This window comes from Xyrauchen texanus, chromosome 10, assembly GCF_025860055.1.
Source record: "Xyrauchen texanus isolate HMW12.3.18 chromosome 10, RBS_HiC_50CHRs, whole genome shotgun sequence".
Taxonomy (NCBI): Eukaryota; Metazoa; Chordata; class Actinopteri; order Cypriniformes; family Catostomidae; genus Xyrauchen; species Xyrauchen texanus.
In genome coordinates, this window is record NC_068285.1 from 2,166,127 (window position 1) to 2,185,655 (window position 19,529).

Here is a 19,529-nt window from a genome sequence, read left to right on the forward strand (position 1 = left end):
TTCACCTGTATTTGTATGGTTTATGGTTAATTTCTAGGTTATTGGTCGACGTGAAAAACAGATCTCACAGCTGCGGAGAGGACTCAAAGATACTGGTGTTTTGAGAATGATAAAAGAACAACCCATTTTAGCTGCAGTACTGTTTCCCAGATCTTCTGCACTAGTGCTGGAACCAGAGGTCTTTCTACTTAATTTATAATTTTGGAGCACTTCATGCTTCCATCTGCTGAAAAGCTTTATGGAGATGAAGATTTCATTTTTCAGCACGACCTGGCACCTGCTCACAGTGCCAAAACCACTGGTAAATGTTTTACTGACCATGGTATTACTGTGCTCAATTGGCCTGCCAACTCTCCTGACCTGAACCCCATAGAGAATCTGTGGGATATTGTGAAGAGAAAGTTGAGAGACACAAGACCCAACACTCTGGATGAGCTTAAGGCCGCTATCGAAGCATCCTGGGCCTCCATAACACCTCAGCAGTTCCACAGGCTGATTGCCTCCATGCCACGCCGCATTGAAGCAGTCATTTCTGCAAAAGGATTCCCGACCAAGTATTGAGTGCATAACTGAACATAATTATTTGAAGGTTGACTTTTTTTGTATTAAAAACACTTCTTTTATTGGTCGGATGAAATATGCTAATTTTTTGAGATAGGAATTTTGGGTTTTCATGAGCTGTATGCCAAAATCATCAGTATTAAAACAATAAAAGACCTGAAATATTTCAGTTGGTGTGCAATGAATCTAAAATATATGAAAGTTAAATTTTTATCATTACATTATGGAAAATAATGAACTTTATCACAATATGCTAATTTTTGGAGAAGGACCTGTATACATCTCGCCAAAGACGTTCAATCCTTAAAAAAAAGATAATAAAAATAAGTATCACACTATGATCACTAAAATTCATTTCATTCATTTAGATTTGAATTTGACAGGTGTTTGAATAGTCTTGACCACGGGTGTCCAGTACCCGGAGATCTACCTACCGTCAAAGTTCAGCTCCAACCCTGATCAAACACACTGAACCTAATTAGGCTAAGCTAATTATGATCTTTAGGAGCACTTGCAAATTACAGACAGGTGCGTTTGATTTGGGTTGGAACTGAACTTGGCAGGTAGGCAGATATCCAGGAACAGGAGACTGGACCACCTCCATATTTGACCATGGAGATGGTGCACTGTAAAAAAAAGTTGCCTGTAAAACTGTTGTATATTGCTGTAAAATTAATAAGAACAAAACTGTAAAGCAATTTTAGAGCAATTAACAACAGTTTTACAGGACTTTATTGGCAACTTTTTTGCCAGTAAATTGAACTAAAGCTTGATGATCAATGTACTTTCCTGCAGGACAGCCATCCCAAAGTATACATCCAGATCTATTTCGACCTCACTCAGACCGTCACCACGGTCTTACCTTGAATGACGCCATTCTTCCGCCTATCCTTCGAGACCTAATATCAACAATGTCAGGTGACTGACCTTAGGGGTTGGCTATATAACATCCAGGTGAACCAACCACTTCCTCTTGCCTTTCTCGCCTCATCTGAGACCGTCGCGGTAGAGCGAATTTTTGATTACAGGAAAAACTAGTTCCAATCCGTCACATTTTCGTGCAGGTGCTTCACGTCCCTGAGGATTGAGGTAGGTTTTCTCCTCATTTAAATTTCTCGGCGCGTCGTCGGAACGCACGTCGGTGAGTGTTTCTTTATTTATTTTTTTCAGCTTGTTTACAGGTATTTATTATTGGTTCTTGGGTCAGCTGTTCGCAGCAGGAGAGAGTTTTTCCATCTTGTTTACTGCGTGTGCGCACGTAGAGTGATGGATATATTATTTTCTAATAGATTATATGATTTTCAAGGAGTTCTGTTTGCAGACTTATTTTGAAAGATGAGTATGAAGTGATTCGTCACAATCTACATATTAAGGATATCTGGTTAACTGTGTTTAACTAATACCTGCAGTTTAAGGAAGTGTTTGATTTGATTAATGAATGGTGATTCGTCACAATCTATGTTAATGGCATTGTCGCTTGTGTTTTTCAACTAAATGCCGGTAGTTTATTTTAAAATCTTGCAGTTCAACTCCAAGAATTAATAAAAATACTGTGATTCGTTACAGTTAATCTGTCTATTTATTTAGTTTTCTTATCATAGACCATTATTATATGAGTGACTTGACCTCTGGCTTGTTGTTATGAGTCACTCAAGATGTCGGTTTTGCCAAACTGGCATACAGTCAAGAGATGGGCACCATGAATGTCCCTCCTGTTTGGGTATGCAACATCTGTTAGATGATATCGAAAACCCCTGTGCAGCTGCAATAGAGCTAACTTTGCAGGAAAGAGTGCAGAGAGCCAAACATTTAACTGGTGGCAAAGAAATGATTCCCAGTAGTCCCTCTCACAAACGCAAGAGGCCTGATGAGTCGATCAGGTCTCCAAGTTCTGACTTGCCTCAAGATAAACAGGAGAGGGCCACGGTAGTGCAAGAGCCCAAGGACGATACTCAGTTACAAATATTATATCCCAATGACTTAGCTGGTAAGCTTGAAACACGTAACACTTCAATAAGCACGCAGCCATCTGCAGCCCCTATTGCACCCTCTCCTGGAGATGAGTTAACATCACATCAGGAAGAGAGGGATGATTCTATGGATGCCGTGTCACTGCATGCAAATAATTCCCTTTATGGTAGTGAGGAGGATATTGGCGAAAATGAGGAAGATGAATCCAGGTCCAAAGTTTCAGAAGGAAGCCTGCATTCTGACATTCTTTCACACATTTTAAGTGCAGCAAGGATCCTGGGCCTTGGTGCTCAGGAAGAAGCTACAGCTCCAACCCCCACACAAGGGGTATGGACGAGTATTTCCCCTGCACAGCCTACTGTGTCCATTCCTGTGGCTGAGGATTATTCCCAGATGCTGAGGAAAGCCTGGAATAATCCAAAGGCTGCACCCCAGTTTAATGCAGGTTGCAGGCGGTTTGTTAAATTGGATTATCCCCCTGAGAGTGGTATGGGGAACATGCCATCAGTGGAGCGAGAGATCGCAGCCTTAACCACTTTGGGACCTGATAAGGTTACAGATAACCCTCGTTGTCCTGGTAAAGAGTGCCAAAAGACCGATCGGTTAATGAGCCAAGCGTATAATGCAGCTACCCAAGCAGCTCGATCAGGAAATGCTTTAGCAATAGTTCTGGCTGCTTTGAGGAAGGTTGTTAATAAAGAAGAGCATGATATGATGAGTTTAATTGACACAGCACTCATCACACACTCACAGCTTACTAGGGATATTGGAGCATCCATGTCTTCAGCTATCTTAGCCAGAAGACAAATCTGGTTGGCGCAGACATCTTTGCCTGACGCTATTAGGAAGGACCTGACTAATATGCCAGTGGTTCCAGGTCGGATATTTCACACTGATTCACAGTCTCTGCTGGACACTGCTGATCAAGCAAGACGCAGAAGGGAATCAGTTCAGCAGACATTTGGTGGACTAACCAAATATGGCCATAGAGCAGCCCATTCCTTTCAGCCCCCACACTTTCCTCGTTCAGAAACTTGGGGGTATGACAGAAGGCAAACCAGGGGTTACCAATTACATGATCGAGGCACCAGACCATTTTACCAGGCTCCCCAAACTGACCAGTCTCATACTCCAGTCAGGGGAGGGTCATTTAAGAGGCGTACTACCAGGGGTTTCAAACCTCGGGGAGGCCAGGCATAGCGGTCTTGGAGTCGCCGGAGAATGCTCCCAACTATGCCTGGACAGTTGGGAGAAGGTAACATCAGATCCTTGGGTTCTAGATACCATCAAGACAGGATACAGGATACAGTTCCGGCGGCGCCCTCCTACCTTTTCAGGGGTTCAAATGACCATAGTCAGAAACCCAGTCCAGGCACAAATTTTGGCCAACGAAATCACAGTCTTAGTACAGAAACAAGCAATTGTACAGATAAGTACCAGCAAACAGCTCACTGGGTTCTATTCGAAGTATTTCCTAGTACCAAAGAAAGACGGGGGACTTCGACCCATTCTGGACTTACGACAGCTGAACCGATTCATAAAAGTATTGCCCTTCAAAATGCTGACTACAGTTCAAATTCTGGAATCCATAGAACCGGGAGAATGGTTCACTTCCATAGACTTAAAGGATGCATATTTCCACATACCCATCTGTCAGGATCATTGCCCGTTTCTTCGCTTTGCTTTTCAAGATCGGGTCTACCAGTTCAGGGTCCTTCCATTTGGCCTGTCTCTGACTCTGGTTAACCAGAGTGGTTTCTGCAGCCCTTCGTCCTCTTCAATGTGCAGGTTTGAAAATTCTATCATACCTGGACGACTGGCTAATTTGTGCTCCTTCTCGCAGCCAGGTATTGAAGGACACAGAAATGGTCCTTCAACATGTACAGTCACTGGGTTTCAAGGTGAACTGGGAAAAGAGCAATCTAAGTCCCAGACAACAGACAGTGTTTGTGGGAATTTCGCTGGATTCCCAACTGATGACTGCATCTTTGTCACCCCAGAGGGTGGAACAGTTGGTCAGTCTAGCTCAGTCATTTCGTCTGAACAAGAGAATGAAGTTAATTCAATTTCAGCGATTATTGGGCATGATTGCAGCGGCAGTGACTGTGGTCCCACTCGGCCTTCTCAGAGCCCTTCCACTACAACGTTGGTTGAACAACTTCCACTTGCATCCCAAATTACAAAGGCATGTGAAGATAAAGGTTACACGAATATGTATCCAAATGTTACGCCCTTGGAATACGAAGACGTTACCATCACAAGGGGTTCCTCTAGGCAACATCCCAGCAAGGCGATCTGTGATAACGACAGATGCTTCTCTAACGGGGTGGGGAGCAGTTTGGGAAGGCAGGTCCATCAGGGGACTCTGGGAATCCCCTTGGACCTCGGAGCACATCAATGTGCTGGAACTCAAGGCAGTCCATCTCTCCTTGAGGACTTTTCTCCCATTGTTGCAGAACAAACATGTGTTGGTGAGAACAGACAACATGTCTGCAGTGTACCACATCAATCACCAAGGCGGCACCAGATCAGCGCGATGTATCCAGGTGACAAAGGAACTACTCTCTTGGGCATTTCTGAAGCTCTCATCACTCAGAGCATTACTTTTTGCGACTACAGAGACAACTCATTGCGATCTATGGTATTCCCTGAACAACCAGGGAGGTCCCTTGGGGATAGATGCACTATCTCAAGAATGGCCGGAGGGATTGTTGTACGCTTTTCCTCCCCTAACTCTGATTCACCTGGTGCTCAACAGGGTAGCGTTGGGTCATCACAAGGTTTTACTTGTGGCCCCCAGGTGGCCAAAAAAGCATCGGTTTCCGAACCTTGTACGTTTGGTCCAAGGTCAACCTTGGCAGTTACCAAAGAGAGCCGATCTTCTCTCCCAAGCGGAGGGCCAAATCTGGCACCCAAAACCAGAGATACTACAACTGTGGGTATGGCCCTTGCTCAGCCCCTCTCTAAAGACTTAGACGAAGCTGTATTGAGGACAATAAATAGTTCTAAGGCACCATCTACGTGGAGTAACTATTCTAGCAAGTGGCGGATATTCTCAATGTGGTGTCAAGACCAACAACTAGATCCAGCCAAGTGTGACACCAGTTTGGTTCTTCGTTTTCTTCAGTCATTGATGGATTCGGGGAAGTCAGTTAATACCATAAAGGTCTACATTGCAGCCATCTCCCACTTTCATGTATCAGTGGATGGTGCAAATATTGGCAAACACCCTTTGGTGTCTCAATTTCTTAAGGGTGCACACCGTTTACATCCAAGGAGAAGTATGAGAGCACCTGCTTGGGACCTTTCTATTGTCTTACACTCACTGACCAAAGCACCTTTTGAACCTCTGGAGCAAGCCGATCTCAAGTTCTTGACATGGAAGACAGTCTTCCTACTGGCGATATGTTCAGCCAAGAGAGTTGGTGAATTACACTCTTTATCAGTCAGTGAAGAATGCTTGAGATGGAAGGCGGAAAAAGCGGGGTTTTTCTTTGGCCAAACCCGTCATTTCTACCCAAGGTCCTTAAACCTAGTACAATAAATCAAGTGATTGAGCTTGATGCTTTCTGTCCAGATCCCCTTTGTTCGGGTGCTGGGTTAGATAATTCTTCTCTATGTCCTATTAGAGCATTGCACACATACATTGAGCGTACTCATCAATTCACGGCAGTCACACATGCAACTATTCATATGCTTTGACAAGAGGTGTGCAGGCAAACCTGTGTCTAAGCAACGATTGTCTCATTGGGTACTGGATACAATTTCACAAGCTTATGTCAACCAAAGTCTACCTATCCCTGGTGATCTGGTGGCTCACTCTACCAGGAGCATGGCTACTTCCTGGGCGGCACTCAAGGGGTAGCGCTCTCAGACATCTGTGCAGCAGCCTCTTGGAGCAGCCCATACACGTTCACTAGATTTTATAGGATTAATGTGGCAAATCCGAATTCTTTGGGGTCTGCTGTATTATCTGTGACTAAATGAATCCCTCGTGACCCTGGTGGTATAAGTCATCCAAGGTAAGACCGTGGTGACGGTCTGAGTGAGGTCGAAATAGATCGTAAGTTATGACCATAACTATGGATCTATGAGACCGAACGATGACCGTCACCATCCCTTGTCACTCGGGACGAACTGGGCGTTCCAGGCAAGAGGAAGTGGTTGGTTCACCTGGATGTTATATAGCCAACCCCTAAGGTCAGTCACCTGACATTGTTGATATTAGGTCTCGAGGATAGGCGGAAGAATGGCGTCATTCAAGGTAAGACCGTGGTGACGGTCTGAGTGAGGTCGAAATAGATCCATAGTTATGGTCATAACTTACAATCTACTTAAGCTTGGTTCAGGGATCAGTCTTAGAATGTTCTTGAGTGGCCTGTATAGTGTTCAGATTTAAATCTCATTGAAAAGTTTTGGTGGAATTTGAAGAAAGCGGGGATAACGTGAATGCCAAAGATTATCAGTGATCTGGAAGCTTTTTCAAGCAAGAAATGGGCCAAGATTGCAGTAGAGAGGTGACAGATGCTTCTAAGCTTCTAAGATTAGCGTTTGTAAAGAGGTTATAAAGAATAAATTATTCTGCTTTACATTCTCAGAATCACTCAAATGTGTATTAATAAACTTTCTATAATAGTCTACTGATGCCTTTGTTGAATTTTTTCATAAAATTGTGTTCTTGGCAGTAAAATGACCTGCAGGCCATGGGGTTGAATAATTTTGATTGCAACTGTACATATGGGATAGAAATGGTGTCCATCAAAGAAAGCCGATCTTTCGCATTAATTTTGAGTATGACTTTGAGGACACGTGTATGGAGCAAGTGGTGGTTTGTTGTCTCATTAATTATGCCATCAGGTTCTGGCGCTACTATTGGTTTTTGATTTCACGTTTGTCGTAAGGAGAAGCCACACTGCATGACTGTGCCAAAATTTCAGCCAGAGGTAAAATGTTATTGTTATGGAATTAATCATGTGTTGGTGAACATGTCAAGCCAACATAAATATAAATATATATATATATATATATATATATATATATATCAGAAAAGCATCATGATTTCAAACCATACAAGTAATTTTTAATTGACCTCTGATTGTGAACACTCCTTCCCGTAATGTGAGAATTGCGGTTTTCTCCATGGTTCTGTACCATAAATTGAGCCACCTCAATGTTTTCTCCTCCTTTATCTGAACGAACACGAGATGGCAACCCATACTGGCTAACAGCACCAAGGAAAGTATCCAGCACAGTGGTGGCATTATTGTTAGTAGCAGCATTCAGATATACTACAAGACGGCTAAACCCATCAATACCTCCATGGATCACGAATCGCCAGCTGATTTTAGACAAAAAGGATGAGAGACAAGAAAAGAACATCAGAGTTTGTACACATTTTGACTAGAAAATTTCCATGACTTTTTCTATCACCACCCTTATACTGGTGAAACTCCAAAAATTAGAATATCGTGCAAAAGTTATAATTTTGATGATTATGGCTTACAGCTTATGAAAACCCCAAATTCAAAATCTCAAAAAATTTGAATATTACATAAAATCAATAAAAAAAAGGATTTTAAATACAGAAATGTCAGCCCTCTGAAAAGTATAATCATACATATGTATACAGTTATATACTAAATATATTAGTTTCACTCTTTAATTTGAATTACTGAAATACATGAACTGTTGCACGATTTTCTAATTTTTCGAGTTTCACCTGTAAATCTGTCTTGTATATAATTTAATAATGAATATAATTATAACAACATTGTTGTCATTCAAAATATAATGCTTAATATTATTGTCTCACAGTATAAATGTGTAGTAAATGAATATATGTAGATCCCTCACAAGGAGATCATAATATTTGGGGGTCTTTGGCATCAAAACATTTGACAATCCCAGTTGGGTGCCATCCAAAAAAATCGAATTACCGTATTAATTTATGATTTCCATCTATATGCCACATGCAATTCGGAGCAGGAACGGAGTATTCGGAGCAGGAACGGAGTACTGTCTGCGATGAAGAGTCCGGTTAGCCAGGGCTCGAAGTTGTGTTCCCTCTGGGTCCACTCTGTGTAGTGATTCACCTACCCTAAAAACTTCAGATGATGAGATATTATTGTGATTTTTGTAATGTTGCGTTTGCGTAAAGTTAATTAGAGTTGGGTAAAATCACTTCTACTTGATGCAAAGTAAATACAAGAATTTCAAAAAGAGAGTTACTGAAATAAAATTAATAATAATAATAATGACTAATGGTTTTTATATCTTTCAGAATTGAACTGGACTTAATGTTTGTGTGTACACACCAAATATCTTATTAGCTATCTTGTGAGTGTAGACTGAAGGCTGGTTTATACTTCTACATTGGAACAAAGCCGTATGCTCTGTGTAGCTACGATGGTTACACCTCTCCATAATATAACTATACATTGCATTTACACAGAATGCAAGTGCTGTAATTGGTCAGAACCAAAGACCCTCCCCAGGATTATACAAAATATATCTGCAGTAGTTTTGCATTCATTGGGACTAAATGTAATAGTGCCTGATTGCTTGTAATGAAAGTGCAAAGGCTGCTTACACAAATATATAGAAGGAAAAGCTCATAAAACATGAATCCAAATAACAATTAGTCATAATGTAAAATACCTGCTTCTGCTGACTACTCCTGTAGTCGACATCACTGGTTTGGCTGTATACTTGCAGAACAATACAAACACACCAAAGCAGGGCTATAAATGCAAACCTCATAAAGGCTATGCAGGTCTGCCATAGGTCCCACACAGATGTATAAATCAGCCTGCAAGTATGTAAACAAAAACAAACTTACACTAAATCAAATGTCCACTTGCTTGGAGAAAAGCTCTCATCATATGATACCCACACCGTGGGTGCTCCCTTTGAATGTCCATCACCAAACGGTCCAGTTCTGTATTTTCAATGCCAGAGTACAACTCTGAAACTCTGCGGAACAAGTGAATAATAGAGTGATATATTTAGCATTAGATGCATCAGATATTTATGTGATGAACAGAAATGTGTAAAACCCTATACACGTGTCTGTGTCTTAGTTATTCATGTCATATCTGAATGTCCTAGTTTAACTTCTACCTATCAGATTCTATTCAATTGTATGTTTCTCTGTTGCTTCAAGACGTTTCACCACCACAAAGACAAAGCAGGTCTAAATACATCAGTAACACAGGATAAGACTTGCCGGTAGTATGTATGTAAATCAATTGTTACTTCTGAAATTAATTGAAGTAACGTTAGATAACTATTAACAGTTAACGTTACTACATTTAAAAAACAAAACTGGCTTTTTTTTTATTAAAATCCCCATGGCAGAATTCGGGAGTAAACACAGAGATTATGGCCTTGAGGCATTTGTATAAAATCATTAAAATATAAGTTGTTGTTTACTTCAGTCCACACTGCTGCATTCGTCGATGTACCGTCCATCGACTAACTCCATACAAGGCCGCGATATCTTTAACTTTTAACCCATACATGAGATACCCCTCTATGGCCTCGCCAGGGATCTCCACGGCTGCTGGTCTCCCCACTCCCCTAGGCCTCTCCGAATACAATTGTTCTTCCACCACCTTTAAGAGGTCAGCAGCCAAACGGGTGTCGGCGCCTGATAAGGCAGAAAATTCTCCCAGACGTTCCAACAACGTACTGGTTCTATCACCTACATACTCGTAATAATCTTCGGAAATACTACCGTTTCTCTGTTCACGCTCCACTTCATCTGCTAGTGAATTTAACGCTCGTATTAGCTCTGCCGCCGCCATTTTTCCAACACCTCAAAACCATAGACTGTAAGCTCGAACGTAATGTTTATCGTTTGTTTTTTGAGTAAACTGAAGTACATAAAGTCCTGATGTCCCAACGTTTGAAAATGGATCTTTTTGAAAACATAGCGTGGACTGTGAAAACGGATGCTTTCGAAAACGATGAAGCGTTTAGTCATGTGACACATTCAGTCCAAAACAAGATGGCGAACGACGTTGTATCTTGGCTACTCCAGTTTGATGGCGTTGTTCAAGATTAACGTCAGTTTGTAAATACTTCATCTTACATTTCTTCAAATGAGACGGGATGTTTATTCGCAGTTGTTCAGCGGCGGAACGCGAGGACATTTTCAAAGAGGCGGAAGTAAATAAACGCCTGAACTTGTGTTTCCGGATTCAAGTAGACCGCCATTAAACTCCGAGAAAGCGAAAGTGAAACTAGTAAAACAGGATCCATTTTATGACGCAGGAAATTACACGACGAGAGAAACTCAAAATTTGACAGTTTTCGCTCCACTGAATTGTCTGAAACAATCAATAAATTCATTGTGAAGTATTTTGTAGGTGATATTCTAGTCAGTAAAGAGGAACATCAACAGTTCTTGACAGGTGAGTACTGAACTGCTGCTAAACAAACCAAAACTCACAAGACAACAATAATAAACCTTTCAAACTATCAGCTACAGTAAGACATCTAACAGATATCTAAGTATTAATCACAGCAGAACAAACAGATACTGAGACTTTTGCTCTTTTATCTGAATTGTCAGTATGTGTTCAGTTTCTTTGGCACTGAAATGTTATTTCTTCTATTGACTTGAAACGTTGCTTTGTTTTCTTCTGTTGAGTCTTCTGATGTTTTCTCTTTATGCTGGTGTTTAACATGTCATAAAAGCTGACAGTCTGCAATTGAACCTCATTGATTCATTTCTAATGGAATATTCTAGAGGACAAATAAAAACAAATATGTGTCAGTATTGAACAAATAAACACGTCACAAATATAGATGATGTCCCGTTTGTTGACAGGTGTTCAGTGGACTGTTCAGATGATGTCATGGACTCCACAAAGGATCTCAGTGGACAGACAGACACAGGGAAGGTCAAGAGGTCAGAGGATTTCAATGCTTTAATAAAATACACTGATAGATATTTCTGATATGCTGCACAACACTACAGTATAAAAACACTGAGGAGAAATGAGAACAGACTGGATTATCTCAAGTATAAACATGTGAAAACAGCTTTAGGGTAAAGTGAGATCTACAGTATGAATACAATCATAAAGACAAGTACAATACAAATAAACAACTTTCTAAACATCGAACTTAACCTTAAATAATGTCATCCATATCAAACATAAGATGAAGATAAACATCTCATAAACACTTTGATACTTACAGACAAACTTCTATAAATGATTGAAAAGATGATTGACAGATTTAAGACAGCTGTCATCAGCAGATATCAGCATCAACTGAGTAAAACCAGATGCACCACCTAGTGACACAGAAATAAACTACAGAGAACAGAACAAAAGTCTTTCCAGCTTTAGTGACATTCAGATCAGATCTGCTGTGTAATGTCATGTGCTCAAATATATCTTCATCAAATAAGCAGAAGTGAAATTACTGAATGTTGAACTAGGACTGTGCATTAAACATGAGCAAACATTTCCTGTCTGTAACATAACAACAACATGACATCTTCCATAAAACACACAAGTTGTGTGAGAATCAGCAATGTTCAGCTGGTTAGCATGTATTTCAGAAATGTTCGGACTGTTTGCACACAACTTTACAGGGAAACTTCAGGAAAACTACAATCTCCAGTGTGCTGCTTTTCACTGTCCTAAACCAGAAATATTCTCAAGATGGAAAGAAATGAGATGTAGTCATTTTTTCTATGAGAGAGAATAAAGTATTGGGGTATAAACGGATGCAACATAGATTAAACGTTTAAAGAGCATTAATCTGAGCCCTGCCACAGCACCACAATCAAACAAATTACTTAAGGTCTTTATTTATAGTAAAATAAATAAGGACAAGGTATTGTGAATAAACACGAAAAGGGAAGCAATGGCTTCAGGAGAGGGCAAGGCCAAAATAACAAACAAACCTAACTGAAGTAGTAAAACTCTTAAGCTACAAAGAAAAGAAAAGAAATAGCACAATAATACTCTAGCGTCCTTCTTGGCCTCAAAACAGGAGAAAACAGAGTACAACAAAAATGGCACCCACCTCCCTACAGCTTCCAAATAAACATCCAATACATCCAATACAACACATGTACTTACAACAGTCAAATATAGATAGAGATACAATACCCAAAAGTAGAACGTTCAACAACTAATTCACAATCTGCTACAACAAGCTGGACAGGACAAAGACAATGTTCTGGAGAAAGCTTTTGTGGGAACATTTCTCTCCCTCTGGCAGTTTCTTCTCTGCTTTTATGCTTCCTCTGTCTGGGCTGGTAAAGCACACAAAAACACGTTAAAGGAAACACATTTAAAACCAACCATCTGAATACGTCTCTGGACGTAACACATCTTTAAAAATAATTGCTTATTTAAATGAATATATGCTTGTATTTATATCACACAGTATACAATACATAATATGCAATTACTTTGTAAGGATACACAAACCCTGCCGAAGTGCTGCGGGGAATCAGGATGATGAGGCCCATTCATCAGCGAAGCGTCAATCGGTGAGACGATGTGATGTTCATGAGGACACTGTAGGGGAGCCGAAAGTTTTCCTTCAGCTGGCTCGTGCATATCAACGGCAATGGTAAAGAGCTTCTAGACAAGAGATGATCGCTGTCTTGAAGGAAGAAATTCTGAGGAAATTGTGTTTGTGCACCTGTTTTTATAGCAGACATATTTTGCTGTTGTGTTTTAGTGTCATTCATGGAGAATCTCCTGAATCCAGCTGTGTGTCCATGAAGAGTGACCGGTCAATGAATCATCCACTTAAATTCAGTTCAGGAGCCCCTTGTGCTGATGTGAGGTGAGGACTCTCATGTTGACTGACAGTATGAACGTGTACACCACAGTCTGAGGGACCATTAGAAAGAATCCAGTGTAAAAAATATAAATCTAAAAGAAAATATGCAATTATAATAAAAATAATGAGTCCTTCTACAGCTGATTGCTTTACTGTAACAGTTTCATTGGCATCTCTTCACAAGAGCTCATCTTTATACTGTACAGTAATATCATGTGAACATGACAGAGATGATCAGACACGACAAGAGATTGTTCCTCAGGTTTATCACAGGACATACATTCTGCTGGAGATCACAATGTTACTAAAAAAGGACATGTTGACTATATGTTCCAGTATGTTTCCACCTGTGCTACAGTAATCTGTGTCTGATGAAGAATATGTTGTAGGTATATGTGTTGACACTTTTTGACTTTTGTTTGACAGTATTTCAGTAACACTTAAAAACTGAAGAAATTGTCTCGTGCTACATTGAATACGACACAATAAAGAGGCTGTTTATGTTTTTAAAGGAATTCTGGTCTCTGTAAAAAAATATAAGATGCTTAAAAACTCCTAATGATCTTGTAATCAGTTGCAATTGCATGGGGCCCCGGACGTCGAGAGGGCCCCCACACAGGTAGCTCATCAAAAGCCGCTTGAAGTGACATGATGTTCTGGGTACACACGTGAACACGCCGTTGTCAGCGCTCTCAGAGCGGTTCATGTTAGAAGCTGCTGGGTTCAGGTCAGCAGGACTTTGGGTTTGTAATTTATGAAAAAATATTCAGAACTTCTTTCACTCACACGCTCAGATACACATGAACGGATGAGTTAGGGGCCGTTCACACCAAACTTGTTTTTGTGTGCGTCTGCTCTGTTGTTTCATTGTTTTCCAATGAACACGTGCTGGACGAACATCCTTGACTGCTGCACCGCGTCTCTGTGTTTCTTCAGTGTGTCACGCAGTGACCGTGTAATGAGGCAGACGAGAATGAGGATCTAAGTGCAGCTTTTAATGAACACAAAAGATGAACACGGTAACTCAGAGTGTAAAGAAAAACCAAGAACAGGGCTTAGAACAAGACATGAATACATTCAACAACTGACAACCGGTGAGCAAACAAACAGGGCTTTAAATACACAAAGGACTAATGACAAATTAAACACAGGTGAGGACAACAGGAGACAGCTGGCAGTGATGCGGGCAGGGAATTATGGGAAGTGTAGTCCATGGGAAACATTAATTGATGGTTATAATATTAATAAATACCAACTAAATTCCAAAATGTTACTGGTGAAGTAGATTCTTGCACACTCTGTTCACAAAAAACAACAACAACTGGAAAACATCATTCATTATAATTAACTAGATTTTTATTTCATTAAACATTTTGAATGTTCTTTGCTACAACGGCTAATAGGATGAATTTAAAATTATGATTTAAAATGAATTTTACGTAATTGAAGCAACTATTTTCTAAATGGGGCCCCGGGTTGGTCGGTTGCTCGGGGCCTCAGAAATCGGTATCCCGCCCCTGCTTGTAATGTCCCGTTATGTCGTGTTTTGTGTTCTGAAGGATCAAATAAAACACACGTCCTCACTGCAGCTTCAGGATTTCTCAGTTCATTAAAAATGAAAATTGTGTCATAATTCACTCACCCTCATGCAGAAGACACAAAAGCAGATGTTTAATGAATATGGTGAGTGGTCTTGTTAATACAATGGCAGTGGAGAGTGACTCACTTTAAAACTTAAAATAAAAGTATAAATGTGTAATTTTTCACTGTAAATCTTGACGTCTGTTGTGCATTCATGAGTGCTGTGAGAGATGTTTGTTCACAGCGGCTCGAGTGTTTATGTGAGAACTTATGTTGATGTTAGTGACATTGCAAGTTCTCATGTGACATATAATATATAAGACACATCATTAAATGTGTTTTATTGCACTGGATGTTGAAATTATGTTTTCAGATTACTAATAAAAACACTTGAACTAAACTCTGTTTAATTGCTGTTTTAGTGTCATTCATGGAGAATCTCCTGAACCCAGCTGTGTGTCCATGAAGAGTGACCGGTCAATGAGTCATCCACTTACCTTCAGTTCAGGAGAGTCTTTGATCAACTACAGAAACAAACAGGATGCATCAGAGTCAACTGCTGGGAAAGTGACATTGGACTCCATTTTTGTGGTGTGTGTGTGTGTGTGTGTGTGTGTGAGAGAGAGAGAGAGCCACACTTATACCTTATAGGCTGTTTTTAAAGCTTTGCAGCTTCACCCTCAACTTAATAACACACACACACACACACACACTGATGAATTCAAGACAACTGAAGCACAAATAAAATGAGTGGTGATTCTTGTCCACTGATCCTTCAGTTCCTCTCTGTTACTGAATGAAGTTTGTTGTTTGAATGTTCACTGATTTCAGGAACTTGAGCACAAAATCATCTCTCTGATGAAGAAAGAGCTGAAGAATATCAAGAGACTACTGATCTCAGATTCCCCAGCATGCTCTGAGAGAGAGAAGGAGGATGATGAAGGTCAGAGCAGAGTCAGAGAGGGGTTTCTGAAGATCACACTGCACGTCCTGAAGAAGATGAAGCAGACAGACCTCGCTAACACACTTCAAACCAGTAAGAGCTCGCACTCACGCCACTATTACATCACGTCACCTTCAGAGGAAACACACAGTGTCTGGATTCACTCAATATTAGTGAAAGAAAATAAACTTAATGTCTAATGACCATTAAACATCAACATCAATTATAATTCCCATTTCTTTTCCTCTTTATATCAGAACTGATTTCTGTGCATCAACAAAAACTCAAAACAAAACTAAAAGAGAAATTCCAGAGAATTACTGAAGGAATGTCAAATCAAAGCAGCTCAACACTTGTGAATGAGATCTACACAGAGCTGTACATCACAGAGGGAGGGGGTGCAGAGATCAATAATGAACATGAGGTGAGACAGATTGAGACAGCATCCAGGAGAGCAGACACACAGGAAACACCAATCAAATGCAATGACATCTTTAAAGCCTTACCTGGACAAGACAAAGCCATCAGAACTGTGCTGACTAAAGGAGTTGCTGGAATTGGGAAAACTGTCTCTGTGCAGAATTTCATTGTGGACTGGACTGAAGGAAAAGCAAATCAGGATGTTCACTTCATATTTCCACTTCCTTTCAGAGAGCTCAATCTGATGAAGCACAAAAATATCAGTTTGATGGATCTTCTTCATCAGTTTTTCACAGATACAAAACAACTGAGAGAATTGAAAACATTCCTTGATGACTACAAAGTCATTTTCATTTTTGATGGTCTGGATGAGTGTCGAGCTTCCTCTAGATTTCCAGAACAATGATATTTTGTGTGATGTGACAGAATCGGCCTCAGTGGATGTGCTGCTGACCAACCTCATCAAGGGGAATCTGCTTCCTTCTGCTCTACTCTGGATCACCTCTCGACCAGCAGCAGCCAATCAGATTCCTCCTGAGTGTGTTGACCAGCTCACAGATGTACGAGGCTTCAATGACCCTCAGAAGGACCGAGTATTTCAGGAAGAGAATAAAAGATGAGCGTCTGGCCAACAGAATCATCACACACATGAAATCATCAAGAAGCCTGTACATCATGTGTCACATACCAGTCTTCTGTTGGATTTCAGCCACTGTTCTCCAGAGACTGTTGAGTGAAGCAGAGAGTGCAGAGATCCCCAAGACTCTCACTCAAATGTTCACACACTTCCTGATCTTTCAGAGCAAACTGAAGAGCCAGAGGTATGATGGGAAATGTGAGGTGGATCTTCAGCAGGCTAGAGAGAGGATTCTGTCTTTGGGAAAACTGGCTTTTCAACAGCTGGAAAAAGGGAACCTGATCTTCTATGAGGAGGACCTGAGAGAGAGTGGCATTGATGTCAGAGAAGCGTCAGTGTACTCGGGAGTTTGTACCCAAATCTTCAGAGAGGAGTTTGGACTGCACCTGGGGAAGGTGTTCAGCTTTGTGCATCTGAGCATTCAGGAGTTTCTCGCTGCTTTATTCAAGTTTCTGCAAAACAAGTCAAGAATGAGTGATTTCCTGAAGAGTGAAGTGGACAAGGCCTTACAGAGTGAGAACGGACACCTGGACCTTTTCATTCGATTCCTTCTGGGTCTCTCACTGAAGTCCAATCAGACAATCTTACGAGACCTACTGACACAGACAGGAAGCAGCTCTGACAGCAAACAGGAAATAGTTGAGTACATTAAGATGAAGTTCAGGGAGAATACCTCTCCAGAGAAATCCATCAATCTGTTCCACTGTCTGAATGAACTCAATGATCATTCTCTAGTGCAGGAAGTACAAACATATGTGAACAGAAGAGATATCAATCGTCTCTCTGGAGTCCGTCTCTCTCCTGCTCAGTGGTCAGCTCTGGTGTTTGTGTTGCTGAACTCAGAAGAGAAGCTGGATCAGTTTAATCTGAGGAAATATGATCCATCACATGAATGTCTTCTGAGGCTGCTGCCGGTGATCAAAGCATCCAGAAAAGCTGAGTGAGTAATTTAGTGTTTTAATCTCACTTTATTGTAATTAAATAGCAGAGGTTAGATTTTAATGTACTTTTGTTAGATTAAAAACAACCCCTTATACTATTTTGATGTTTGTTTGGTTTCATGTGTTACTTTTTATAGTTTTACCTTCATTTTAAACAGACATTGTAGCCAAATAGATTCAAAATGTTTAATGCAAAGTTAATAATCTAGTTTAATAAAACAAAAACATGTTTTCTACAGTTTTCCACTAAATAAATACAAAACGATACTTTATTTACTTTATACTGATACTTCATAATTTTTATTTATGCTTCCACATACAATAATACACATCAGTGTAATAAATAAACAATTATTTACCTTCAAATATTTTTACTAAAACTTTTCTTTAATGAACATGATGTGCAAAAACCCAGTTAAATATGATACAATACTGAATTATTATTGGGGGACTCAGTCAAGTTTATTATTATAATACTGAATAATTATTACTATTATTTTAAGGGTTTGATTGTTTTATACTTTAGTAATTTATTTGTCATATTGTAGCTTCCTTTATTCCTGCAATGTTTATTTTACACAGTTTTTCTGTTTCTGTTTTGATAATCCTTTAATGGATTTTACTAAAAACAATGTTAAATTATGTTATACTATAATATATAAAATTGCATTAAGATGTGAATAATATAGCGATCAATATTTATTTAGATTGGTAATGAATTATTAGTTTAGACTAATCAATAGATGTTTGACTTCATGCAGCGCTGTGTGATCAGATCCGATTAGAGTTTGAGTTGAAGCAGTGCATGTCGGTTAGAAATGTTGTGTGACTTAAGATGGCGACAGTGCCGCGTCACCGTGATGTATGCCATTAAAGTACCTTGTGTGCGATTCAAGAGCAGCCGGCTGGCACTGCCAATGCAGCTTTTCCAGAGTGGCTGCAAGAGCTCTGATGATGTCACAACTTATTCATAATTGGCCAAAATCACAGATGACAACGGTAGCGTGTGTTTCATGGGATGCATATAAATATCAAATGCTACTTTTACTACAATAATTCGAACTTTTCAAATCAATATTTACATTTCAAACCTGAGTTCTGATTTCCACTTCATCTGTAATAAACAAAGCAATCATTGTGGGATCTTCTGTGACTAATGTGGGTTCAGCACATGTCGTGAAGCAGAATGTGTCCGGCTTGATGGCTCCGTTTTCATCTCCTCCCGCTACTACAACTGGTAAATCTCGCAGATCGTAAATCTCGCCATTTTTACGGCTGTCCCAGACGCACAATCAATGCACTGAAACATTCTCTTCCTAAAAATTCTCTAAATGCAGCATAAAAACCAGAGAGTATAGTTGATCACTGTGTTCACTTACCAGAAATGTTGTCATGTCTTCTGAAATCTCTCATGTCATTATAGGATGAGCGCAAGTATTAATGATGTCAAAGCCTTATTTTCTCTTTAAAAGATTGATAGAGTAAATTGACTTCTCAGCTTAATGCCAAGTGTTTTACACAGTGGCCTGAAAAACGGGGCCACGTTGTGAAAGAGAAGAACCTACATTTGCTGCCATTGAAAACAGCTAAACAATTGACTTTTTTTTGGAGCAAGTTGTTACGTATGATGATGTCACAGTGACATAATTTTTTTGTTTAC

At 40.1% G+C, this 19,529-nt stretch overlaps 3 protein-coding genes across 23 annotated transcripts in view; 2 read left to right on the forward strand and 1 right to left on the reverse strand.

The window, feature by feature from the left end:
* LOC127650638 (protein NLRC3-like) overlaps positions 1-16,852 on the forward strand; it is a 228,532-nt gene extending 211,680 nt beyond the window's left edge. The window contains exons 1-7 of one of the 4 annotated variants that reach the window (XM_052136201.1): positions 9,847-10,946; positions 11,366-11,446; positions 12,976-13,131; positions 13,243-13,350; positions 15,351-15,519; positions 15,760-15,964; positions 16,129-16,852. In XM_052136201.1, the coding sequence (XP_051992161.1) occupies positions 11,394-11,446; positions 12,976-13,131; positions 13,243-13,350; positions 15,351-15,519; positions 15,760-15,964; positions 16,129-16,697 (1,260 nt within the window). In that variant the 5' untranslated portion in view covers positions 9,847-10,946; positions 11,366-11,393 and the 3' untranslated portion in view covers positions 16,698-16,852. Of the gene's footprint in view, positions 1-9,846; positions 10,947-11,365; positions 11,447-12,975; positions 13,132-13,242; positions 13,351-15,350; positions 15,520-15,759; positions 15,965-16,128 lie in introns of those variants that run through there. The other 3 variants (XM_052136202.1, XM_052136203.1, XM_052136205.1) reach the window with 3 other exon arrangements.
* Positions 1-19,529, forward strand: part of LOC127650628 (NACHT, LRR and PYD domains-containing protein 3-like) — an 857,046-nt gene that overhangs the window by 753,811 nt on the left and 83,706 nt on the right. The gene's annotated exons all lie outside the window — the stretch shown is intronic.
* LOC127650627 (NACHT, LRR and PYD domains-containing protein 3-like) overlaps positions 1-19,529 on the reverse strand; it is a 710,662-nt gene that overhangs the window by 52,650 nt on the left and 638,483 nt on the right. The window lies entirely within an intron of this gene.